Below are 12474 nucleotides of genomic sequence, written 5' to 3' on the forward strand. Positions count from 1 at the left end.
TGAAATTGTGTTTTTACATGTTTATTGGAAAATTTGAATAAACTGGTTCCAAAAAGAAAATAGTCTCCCATAAATAAATAAATATTGCAAAATCGACCAAAGATGGAGAAGGGGACTGATGGACCAGCATACTATAACTAGAAGTTTTTGGTGACCTTTGAAGTTGAATTAGTTGAAGTTCACAGGGTAGATTATGACTCGGACCCGCTGGGGTATAGTTAGAATATGCATCATATTCCATAAGGCAATGGCCACATGAAGATGTTTTTATATGTAGTGCTTTATCTCTGTTGAAAGTATGAGGTAGTTCATGGATGAGCTGCAAATCTTCTCTGGAAACAGAGGATCCTTGAAGTGTGTAACCAGACTATGCCAACCAGCTTAAAGGAATGGAGCCGAGGCTCCTCTGTTTCCTCCCTTGGTGTCGGCCGACCTTTGGCATCAAGGGGGGTCTTTGCATGATGGAGCAGAGTTTTACTCATGGTCCTTTTCAGTTCGGCTTTTTGGTTCTTTGAGACTCTGGCAGTGTTTCTCGAACCTCGCGTTATGACTTTGACAACTTAAGGATGCTCACTCCCAGGTTACGTTGGACAATTGAGAGCACAGTGTCTACTCTGCTTCTAACAAAAAACGTGCATCCTTTCAAACTTTTGGTGGTTTTCAAACACGTTGCGGTCATCACATTCAAATGTTGCTAGGCTTCTTCTCTTGCTTACCCCAAGGATGGGTGTATACTCAGACACTTGGAGCATTTCAGATGTTGCATTAAAGTCCCGTCTCAGTTGAGACCATGGATGTGAACTTATCTGGGGTTGAAAAGTTTGGTAAACCAGTCAGTACAAATCGCAACGTTCAGGGCCTTTTGCCTAGTGTACAGGCTACCTTCCACCTACGTGTGTGGCTAGTAGATTTGGGCAACTCGCGTTTTTATGTGTAGGTTCTCAGAAGAGTCATCATATTACTTGTATTTTAGCTACGCAGTCACTTGGAACGGACCAACCGAAGATTTTTTTAACCACATTTCCCTTTCGACATTTTCACGTTTCTCCTATAACCCCACGACACTCACCGCCCTATTTACCTTTTGGCGGCACACTTTGTTGTGTGCTGCCGACTCCCCTGTCTCCCTTCTAAACTTTGTTTCGAAAGCGTGGGCACCCCCTCAACGTCTGCTCCCCTTGTTCGCTATAATGCTGCCGTATGGTGCAATTGTTCGGAATTTTCAGCTCTATGTAATTTTTGTACAGCCGAAATTCAAAGAATTCTACCATACTTTTTTCCCGACCTCTTGTTCAGATTCCATTTTCTTTCACGGTAGACGATTTAAGGAGTGAGTGGGTTGCACATAGGGCTGCTAAATCCTGTGTCATTGTTTGAGCAGTTGCTGGCTGGAACTAATTTGCTGCCATTTGTATATCTGGTAGCCTTGCGCGCCAGAGACCCAAAGAAATTGGAAGGTTTGAGCAACTGTACTAATGGCATTCTTGGTTTTAATATTTGCACCTGAAAGCGCACTGGAGCATTTGAATGTCTGCAGAGATTTTTACCGAACTGCTTAGCATTGTTCAGCAAGGCACCATGTTAATGGCTTTCTCCCACAATTCTAATATGTTGCAATGTATTAGACCTTAACAGCTCTTATTTCAGGGGCACTTTGACCAATTATGTATAGTATTTGGCAATTGTTTTATAATCTATCAACATTAAACCGTCAGTGCTTGATTAGCAGTCTGGTAAATTTCTCTGAAAATGAAGCCCCTCTTATATTGACTATCAGTGCATTGTTATAGAGTGGAGGGATCCTGGAGCAAACATTTGAAAGCATTCAGGCCTGGGCAAAAGGTAGTGCTACACCTTTGTATATTGTCTAATAGCGTCCTGAAGCAAGTTGTGAGGAATGCAGACATTACACATGAGTCTCAACAACGTTTTTCTCCCCTTAGATTCAGTCGATGGGGCCCTTTATGACTTGGAAGAGACAACGAGCGAAGTGGAGAGAAGTTCTCTGGGAGCCACAGCAGACCTCTCTGCGCTGGACTGCACAGAGTCCCAACCCTTTGCCAATACCTCCACTTTCAGCCTCCTGACTGAAGACAGCCAGAACTCCACTTCTCTTTATGCTGCCACAGCTGCTTCTTCCATCTTGGAAGGTTCAGTGATGCAAGGTGTCACTATTATTTTCTCGGTCATTTGCATGTTTAGATCAGTCATAAAGCTTGGTTTCTCAGACCACTGGTAAGGATAAACAATGGCTTTTTAAGCAAGTGTCTATACTTGGCCTTCAAGTTACCTCCTAATGTAGCAAATTGCCTTTTCATTTGATTTCCTTTTTTATTTTTGAGGTTTGATTGCACCCCTAGCAATGTAAAACCTGTGATGTAAGATTACATAGGCACAACAAATCTACGTAAAGTACTGGTTAGTGAGTCACCCCTCCCTACTCACCCCCGGGACCAAGGAAAAATACAAAGTGAATTAGAAAATGGAGTCCACTAGAGATTGGAAATTTGTAAATTACGTACAATGTTGTATACTGTATTAGAACATGTTAACAGTTTAAATCAAGGGCATGTAGCTTTGCAAGTAAGCATTTAGTATAACATTAGAAATGGCATAGTCCTATTATGTTAATCAAATATAGTAATGAAAGTAAATACACAACAGATGGCAACTCGTGAACATACTATGTGCAAAACTTTACAGATAGGCCATTGCATAGAGTTCTGGATTTTACTTCTTTTCCCTTCTACTTTTGGTTGTGGGCAAGTTGTTTGTCTGTAAATTGATAGGACAATTTGAAAACGATTTGGAAACCTGTACATACGTTCTCTAGGTTTGTATAGAAGGTTTAGGCAATCCTTGTGTTCTGTGCAACATATGAGTTTTGGTCCTCAAAAGCCAAATATCTGTTGCGCTCTAGTGTTGTCTTGTATAGCAAATAGGAACCGAAAACCGTACACTCATGGTTTGTTCAGTTTAGGTGTAAGAGGTGGATCTCTGAATTATATCTTTTTTGTAATCTCACCGAAATTAGACTCTCCAGCTTTCCCACATTGTGTTTCCAACAGAAAGTAAAATGCTTCATTGCCCTGCAAAATTTTTTAAACATTTTATATCACAGAAGACTGAGCAGAGCTAACTGAGTCCATGATGGCTGTGGTTCTTTGGAGCCTCACCACAGGCTTTTTTTTATCACAGGACGCTTAACTGCAGCTCTCCATAGGGGATGATTGGCGTTTCTTGAGGATAACTGCAGTCTCTGCCACAAACCTCGATTCCAGGGATCCCCCTTGCACCCAGGAGTTGTCAAGAGGGTACAGCGGTGAGCATTGCAACACAATCACCAGTTGACTCAACAGTCATAGTTGGACTGATTAAACCATGCTGAAGGGAGATAATGGGTACAGTTCAGAGCATTGTGATTCTGGCACAGATGGCAGTGTGCCTGCTTTGATTGACAGCGAAAAGGCCTGTGGGAGGCAGATCCTCATGGTGTGCTGGCGAGCCTGAGGGAAGTGGTGCGGCACAGATCTTTCCATCTCGCCCCTTCTTTGGATGATCCTGGAATAGGTGAAGGCTGCCCTCACTTTTTTGGAAGAGCTTTCAGAAAGTGAGGGTGCATGGCCTCTGACTGCTCGCTGTAATGCTTAACCCAATAAAGAATGTAGTCTTGTTGTTTGGGTTGGTGAATTCACTTGATGCTTAGCCCAGCTATCAATGGGGGAGGAGGAAGGCAGCAAACAGATGTAGAGATTGGCTTGAAAAATAATCCGTTTGGATTTGTTTATGGAGTTTTCTAACCAACTTTTTCCTTTCCTCAGTATTTGGTTATTTTGGGCATGTGAGTTCTATATTCTTGTTTACTAAAGAAGATGTTGAATAGCAAACATTGTGTGTTGCATCACATTAGAGATAATTGTGACACATGCAGTAACCTTTATTTCTTATTTCTTGGTACTGATTATGTCCTGTCTCTGGCTTTCCTATTAATAAACACATTTTAGAGGGAAAAGTACAAAATTCTGGATTTGGCTTATCTTGCTATTGTTAGTTTTGTCTTCCAGTAATGCCTTGCCACCACTGGGTGACAAAGTATTACAATGAAAAAAGTGGGCCAGGGAACGCGATGGTCTGGCGAAACCATAAATTGCCTGCCTCGAGAGAGCTAGGGCTGTCGTTAACAGATCCCGATGTGACCGTTTTCCGAATGGTTTGTGGAATTCCGACTGTACTCCTTTTGATCTGTCCTTTTTTCCCAATACTGCTGGGACAAACATTTCTTCGTGGATGTGGGCAGAGTATGTAAGGGAGTAGCATATTAGAAAAAATAGTGCTGGTAAGAACTTGCCGTTCTATCTCTCTGTGGGATTATTTTTCATGCATGCTCCTGCCGCCAGCCCTTTATTCAATGCAGACAAGTCACTATCATCTAAGGTGCACAGCGCACCCTAAGTTCTACAATTTCTTTTCTCTTTTTCCCCCTTTGCTTTTTTCAATGCCCTAGTAAGGGAATTCGAGGAGTATCCTGTGGGAGGTATTCTGCCTACACGGGCCCACAGTCTTTGTTATCCAGAGCATCCTCATTTTACGCTACTTGTACGTGATTCCAAGAAATGGCTTGGGATCCCTGTAGAAACACTCACACATAGACTGGTAGAATGTACCCCAGACAGCCAATCGCTATCCGTGTGCCATCTCAAAGTTGTGGTGGCCATAATGTAAGGATTGGCCAGTCAAACTTCATATTTGCAGATGGACCCATTGCATGAAGATGGATGTGTCTGTGAAAGTGACCCCCCATCCAGCCTCAGTGCAGCCTTTTGTCATTCACACAAAGGAGCGTGTATCCTCTGCGTGCTTATGTAGGCAAAAACTGCAGAAATACAGCGTGCCACAAACAAAATGGCTAGGTCACAGGACTTAACAACATGATAGTCCCTCATGTTCAGGGCTGAAGTGGCTACCAAACTCAAAGGGAGTGAGCTGAAGAGTACAAACATGCTTACCATCCTGTGACTCTGAAGACATTTTCAGGGTGAGGAGTCTCACCATGGGACTTATGGATGATTCCTTTATCCTGGTAGCCATCTGGGATACCTAGGGCAGGAGACCATAAAATAGTGGGCAAGATCGAGATGAGTATTTGTACAAGAGCTCATCTATTCTCCTGGGGTATGTGGCAAACTAATACTTAGCGAGTTACAATTCTAAGTTCAATACTATAACCTGCTGTCCATTATATATGAACAAATATGCTTTATATGACTTCTACTGGTCCTATAGGTGCTTACCATTTTCAAACACACATATTAAGGGTAGGGTGGCTTCAGACAAGGTTTCTTCAGTAAAGAGAAGTCTGGATAGCAAAAGCCAGCCAAAACTCAATGGGACTAACAATTACCAAAAGGAGAGCAAAATGGCTTAATGACCTATTTCTGTACAGGGGAACATTGCCGTTTGATGCCTCCTTGAACAAGGCACTCTCAAAAGAAAATGATGGTATTGTTATGGCAAAATTGACATCTGCTATTCCCGCCTAAACCTCAAGCTAAGCTGTTTGTTTCTACCACCTCTTGAAGGCTTTATGTATGTCTGAGCATATCTCGGTCTAATTCCTTGCTCCCATCCATCTTAATATTCTCATCTACCTCCCACTGACCACCTAAAACCTCTTCTCTGATCTTAACCTCTTTCTCATAACTCTCACAGCTGATGTACCTGCATCATAATGGGCAACCTTATCCTCTACAATATGCCTAAGGCCCAACAGCTTCAACTTGACTCTGCTCTGATAATTCACTAGTCCCCCAACTTAACATCCAACCCACACCCAAGGCAACACTCTCAATCTTATTTGTATCTTCCACCCTGGTCCCTTGTGCTTCCACAGCTGACCCTTCCACCTCTGACCTCTCTCATATTCACTTCACCAACTCAATTCCTCTTCCACTCATATATCCCTCTCCCTCATGATTGTCCCTTTAACTGAATTCAGCTATGCACTGTCCATCCCCTTCAATAATCACCACCCGGTCTGCACCTTCCCTCTCCTACCCATGTCAACCATGGATTTACCAAGCCACCTAGCTACTGGGGGACAGCGTTGCACTGCATGCAACAATTCTGTGAAGTTCCTGACCACAGTTCTCCACACCCTTAAGAACTTCGGTTTCCGCCTCTCCTACAATGACCTTGCCTTCTAACTGTCCACAAAAATCACTAAAATGTGAGCCACACTAATCCACCCTTCTATCTCTTACAACACCCACCCGTTCTCCTCCTCCACTCTAGCCCACATCTCCCCGCCATTCCTCTTCTACCCTCTGGTCGACTTCTCCCTTCAGCTCCCCTGCTGAAATGCTATGCATCCTTCTCTCTGTCAACCCATCCGGTTCTCCAATTGACCCCTTTGCACCACAAATTAAGGAACTTGCATCTGTCAACTCTGCTCACCTCTCATTCTCTCAACTGTTATCTTCCAAGCCCGATACAAATCAACTAGTCTGAACTCAAAGAAATAAAGTGCTGACCCAAAGAACCCTTCATGTGACCCATGTTTGCCTTACTTAAATGCTGCATTTTACCTGTCCTGCTTGAATTTCAAATCTTGTTCTTGTGATTTATATGCTTGCATTTACTTAAATGCTGCATTTACCCTGCCCTGCTTAAATTCAAATCTGGCTGTTGTGATCCATGTTTGCCTTACTTAAAAGCTGCATTTTTCCTGTCCTGCCTAAATTTCAAATCTGGCTGTTGTGATCCCTGTTAGCCTAACTTAAACGTTGCATGCTCTCAGCTTCATGTGCAAATTCTCGTAACTGGTATTTTAGTTTTTTTAACTTAGTTTATTCAGGTTTTTCATATGCATAAAAACAGTATGGTATTCACGGTTATCAACACCATCATAAAAGTGGCAGTAGAAGGCAGATGACAATATTTCGACCAACAGTCCTTCCACCCAAGCAACCATACACTGATCTCTCCCCCCCCCCTCACCTCTTCCACCTTCCCCACCCCCTCACTTATCCGCGTCAACTGACCATCTCTCCCTTCCCAGGTGGTTTCAGGTCCACAGAAGAATGCAATTCCTTCAACAACTGGCTGCAGTCCACCCCCGCCCCATCTTCCAATTTAGGGTCCCGGGTCTTCTGCAGAACGTTCAACTCTGCCATGCATTCCCCCACCTATGGACATTCTCCAACGAGTGTACCAAGGACGGACCCTGGGGTTTGTTCACAGCAATTGCCACACACCCTTTTCACCAATATCATCATAAACTGAGCCAACCTCTTTCTCACTTTTTATAGCGCTTTCCCCCGGCAGCAGACCCCACAAACATACTCTCAGGTTACACTCCAAGCAGGAATGCAGCAGTTCATTAACACCGCCACAGCATGTGCTAGAATCCCGCCGGCCCCATCCCTCATCTGCTACAATCCTGACTCAACTTCTTGTTCATTGCATGTAGTTTGGTCACGGTGACATAAACCCTATCTAGTATGTTAAATTGAATATGTTGGAACCTGCCATTCCTGAGACCTTCCTGACCTGTTCCCATATTTGTACCCAAATCTTCCTCTGAGATCTGGCCCCCTACATCCATCTCCCACTTGACTGCAAGCTCCTTCGATGTGAATGCCCCCCGTATTGCCTGGTAAAGTCGGGAGATCCTGGCCCCTCCCCTTCCTGCGAGAGGAGTGCCTGCATCAATGGGCTCGCACTGGGCTCCTCTGGGATATCTTATGGTGGCCAATCTTCTAGCCACTGTCCCATAAGTAAGAAATTGCCCCCCATGCCTGAAATCCCATACAGAGAACCCCATTCGCTGAATCTACACTCCACGGCAAGTCGGCACTGTACACAAACCCTGCACTTGCAGATTCCTCAAAAGCTTCTTCCAGATCTCCCGTACTATCTGAAATACATTAGTGGCCCCTTTCCCTCTGACCATGCCCAACAACAGATATATCTCATTCCAGTGGGGTGGGAGGGCTCCCAGTAGGTCTGTCAACAGTTCTCCCCTCGTGTCTGCCCATACTAGTACTGCTTGCAATTGTGGCGCCATGAAATACCATTAATAATTTGGCAAATTGAGACCCTCCTGCCCCGCCTCAAGGCGTGAGCAGTGCAAAGTTCCCAGCGAGACCCTTATCCTGCCTGTATTCCACAGTAATTTCCCAACCTGTTCATCCAGCCTCCTGAAAAACACCTTAATACCATAAGGGGGATGTTAGTGAAGTAATAAAGAAGCCTTGGAAGTATGACCATTTTACACAGTGCTATTCTCCCCATCAACGATATGGGTAGCTTTTTCCAAAACTGGACCGAATCCCCTGCCCCCGACAACACCCTACCTGTATTATACACAAATGTGTCCTCACAACTATGAAACATTTGAATACCAAAATATCTAAATGACTTGCATTCCTACCTAATCCCCCAATCTGGGAGGGTAGTGAAATCACGGTTGCAAAGGCACCCCACCGGAAACAGTAATGGTTTGTCTTTATTAATCCGCAATCCAGATAACTTCTGAAAATTGCACAGTATCTCCAACAGCATTGGCAGGTTATCCATTGGGTACCCAACATATAGCAACTAATCATCCGCATAGAGGGAGAGAGTATGCCCCACCCCTCCCGCCAATATCCCTGCTTCACTCATCTCCTTCCTGAGATACCACACGAGTGGCTCCAATGCCATCGAGAATAATATCGGGGAGACCGGGCACCCCTGTCTCGTTCCCCTACTCAACCAACATCCACTTCAGTGACACCCAATCATTTGTCTTTACTCTTGCCAATGGCCGGTTGTATAAAAGCCGCAGCCACCGGCACATGTTATCCCGAACCCAAAGGCCCCCAGCACCTTAAATGGCCACTCCCATTCCACTGAGTCAAATGCCTTCATTGCATCAAAGGAAGCTAAAGCCATTTCCCCCTTAGTCTTTAACCTGGTCCGTCACATGATGTAAGCGGCTCAGGTTCAGAGTAGTGTTACGGCCCCCTATAAGCCCGCACTGGTTGGCATGTATCCATATCGGAGCTTCCCTGGACAGTCTACTAGCCATGGTCTTCCCTAGAATTTTCACGTTCACGTTTAATGAGATAGGGCGTTAAGATGGGCAGTCCATGGGGTCTTTTGGCTCCTTCAACAGGACGGTTATAACTGCTTCCCTCATTGAAACAGGGAGAATCCCTGACTCGAAGGCCTCATCAACTTTCTTGAGTCAGGGGACCAGAAGGTCAGCATTTTTGCAATAGAATTCTACCGGAAAGCTGTCTTCACCAGGAGATCTCCCCTTACGCATGGGGTGAAGCACCGTCTTTATGTCAGATTCCTCACTCGGCCCCTCCAATCCTTCCCTGAGATCCACAGCTCGGACTGGCAGTTGAATCAAGTTTTAGTAATTCATTTGCATCTGCTTTAGACTATGTACCCTCACTAGTATATAAGGTTTTATAGTCGGAAAGCCTCATTGATCTCCTGAGTGCTGACTATATCTCCTGAGCCCCGCCAAATCTTTGTTACAGCATGCAGAGGCTGCTCTTGACAGATCAACCAGGCTAATAAATGTCCAGCCTTATCCCCCGCCACATTAATCCATACATCCTGCCTACCCCCATCGAACTTTGACAATAATTCCTGTGTCTTCCGATGTGAGACCAAGTCCTCTGCCAGCTCTTCCCCTGCTGGTCGCCCCTCCTCCATGCCCTTCTCCAAGTCTGTTACTGTCACCTCTATCTTTCGCAGCATCTCTTGTAATGTCCTCCGGACTCAAGTGCTTTTGGAAATGCAAACTCTTTAATCGTCGCCTTGAAAGCCTCCCATAGGATCCCCGCCCCCTCTACTGATCCCTCATTAATGTCAAAGAACTGCATTGTTTCCCCAAAAGCCACATCTTCCAGGGGCAGAGCTACTAAACGCCATAATCGTATCTGTGATTGCCGCTGCAACCCTATCAACTGTCTTACTAAGGGCGAGTGGTCAGAGAGGATTATCCCCAAGTATTCAGTGTTATCAAAATTATGAAAGTGTTCAGCCCCCACAATTATGTAATCCTGGTGAGAATAAGAACCGTGTATCCCCGAAAAGTAAGAATAGCCCCTCTCCTGCCCATGTGACTCTCGCCACAGTTCCAACAACTCCAGATACCCCACTACCCTCTGCAGTGATGCTGCCTGTTGTTTTAATAGACCAGTCTTCCCTGTGCGATCTAATTCCAAGAGACAATTGAAACCCCCCAACCCCCCCTCCCTATAAACAGCCCCTCCCGGGGCCCTCCCACCAGACTCAATACTGACTCCTGATCATCTGCATTGGGGGCATAGGAATTAACCACAGAGATCCCTCCCCGCCAATATACCCAGGAGCACCACCGTCCTCCCAATATCCGCTGTCAAAACCCTATCCACCTTAACTGGAACCCCTTACGCCACCCAAATCAGGCCCCCTATAGCAAATGAAGAGTAGGATGTCCCCACTGCACCCCCCCGCCCCCAACATCCCCCTTCTCTCCCAGCCTCCCCACCTCCTCCCTCCCCATCAGCCACACCCAAACCAGTGTGGCAACCCACTTGCAGCCCCTTCCCACCTTCGCCCACTCCCACCTCCCTGTCTCCCCCAACTAGAACTCCCCCTCCCATCTCTCCCCCCTGCATCCCTCCCACAACTGAGCCCTCTCACTTTCTCCACACTACTCTCCCCCCATCCCTCCTCGTGGATGAATGACCAACTTACTCCATATCCCACGCATCAAAAATGCCAAAGCCGCTGGCCTAAGCTTCCCCTACATTGCTGCCAAGTCCTGGAACGCTCTACCTGCAGACAGACATTAGAGTGGAGAACTCACTCCCGATTTTTCTTAGGAAACTTAAGACCTCCTTCCTTGCGCAATAATATGTGACACTTGCTAACCTATGTAAATATACTGCACTGTAAATGTGTACAAATGTCATACCTGCTCCTGTACATTATGTATTACTCGTGTATATGCAACTAAGATATGTCTGTAACAAGCGCCACAATGCCCCCGGGCTGACGTGCGCTCTACAAATCCGAATAAATAAATATTGGTACTCCCTTGCCTCCCCCATCCCCCTCCCATTCTCTCCCCCCATATCTCCCCGTCCCGCCCGTCAATATGATCATCCCTCACTTCCCCTGTCCCAGGACCCTCAACAATTGTCGAAGTCCCAGGGCAAATCCCCATAGGTCAGGCCCAAATCCGTCTCAACCCTAATCCAGAATCAATCTCCCGACTGCAAGCCCCCTCGTTCCACCTGTGAGCCCGCACGCTGTGGCATCGATTACAACCAGTTCTACACTTCATATGGGTACACAAGGAACCAAGATTTGCCATTTGCGATAACCTTCAAATTACCTTGAAAAAACACAATTTATTTAATATTCAGTTCTTGAAGGTGCCGTCTCACTGCATCAGAAGTTCTTTGTTGTCGCTGTGCTTCCAATATGAAGTCTGGGAAGATGCGCAGCCTCGTATTGCCCACTTCATAGTAGCCAACCTTGCAGGACTCCTGCAGGATAGCGTCTCTGTCCCTAAAATTCTGAATTTTTGCCACTATTACCATTGGCGGTCCCCAGGCGGCGGAGCGGTACCCGGCACCCTGTGCGCCTGTTTGACTGTAAAGAATTTAGAAAGTCCTTTCACATATAAAGTCTCAGGATATGGTGTTCAACAAATACCTCCACACTGAGCACCTTCTCCCTCTCAGGGACCCTCACCAACTAGATATTGCAACGTCTGGACCAACGCTCTGCATCCTCTGCTCTTGCCTCCAATATTCTAGTTGCTCCCACACGGCCTGGTTCTTCAAATGTTGCAGGTCATCCTCCACTGTACTCGCTCTGTTCTACTTCAGTGACCCTTTTACCCATCTTCTGCAGACCGCTCTTATAAGGGGCACATCCACCCCCACCTCTTTAATACTCCCTTCTAGGGAAGCTTTGGTGTCCTGGATGGCCTCCATTTGGGCATCCAGGGTCACTCCTCCGGCTCCCTCCACCTGCTCAGCAGCTCTTTCCAACACCTTACCTGTCGTCTCGTGCTTCTGTTGCCGGCCTTTGGAATCTGTATACTTATCCATCTTGTGCTGACCTTTCACCATTGTCATCGGCGTCCTCTGGCAAACACCCCCCCAGCAATTCAAGATCTACCTCACGTCCTGCATGTTGGGAGAGAGTTCTGCCACTTCCCCCAGCGATCTTTGGATAACTTACAAGACAAGTCCAATGGCTCAGATGAGCAAATCCCACCTCCCTGCACCAAACTGCTCTGCACCACCCCAATCGGGGCTCTCGGGCAGGCCCACCTCACCAGGCTCTCAGCACCTACTCGGGGACCTAACCCTGGCCTCGGGACCGACTGCAGGGGCTGCACATCCGCTCCTCCTTTCTTCTAGATGGACTGCCCTTCTGGATCCTCCACTCCTTCCCCAGAGCTTTCAACTCAGG

At 46.2% G+C, this 12474-nt stretch overlaps 1 protein-coding gene across 4 annotated transcripts in view; it reads left to right on the forward strand.

The window, feature by feature from the left end:
- Nucleotides 1-12474, forward strand: part of BAZ2A (bromodomain adjacent to zinc finger domain 2A) — a 2136751-nt gene that overhangs the window by 356948 nt on the left and 1767329 nt on the right. For all 4 annotated transcript variants that reach the window (XM_069653682.1, XM_069653683.1, XM_069653685.1 and 1 more), the window contains one exon: nt 1944-2165. In XM_069653682.1, coding sequence (XP_069509783.1) covers nt 1944-2165 — 222 coding nt within the window. The remainder of the gene's footprint in view (nt 1-1943; nt 2166-12474) is intronic.

Source organism: Ambystoma mexicanum, chromosome 3q, assembly GCF_040938575.1.
Source record: "Ambystoma mexicanum isolate Mex_15411 chromosome 3q, UKY_AmexF1_1, whole genome shotgun sequence".
Taxonomy (NCBI): domain Eukaryota; kingdom Metazoa; phylum Chordata; class Amphibia; order Caudata; family Ambystomatidae; genus Ambystoma; species Ambystoma mexicanum.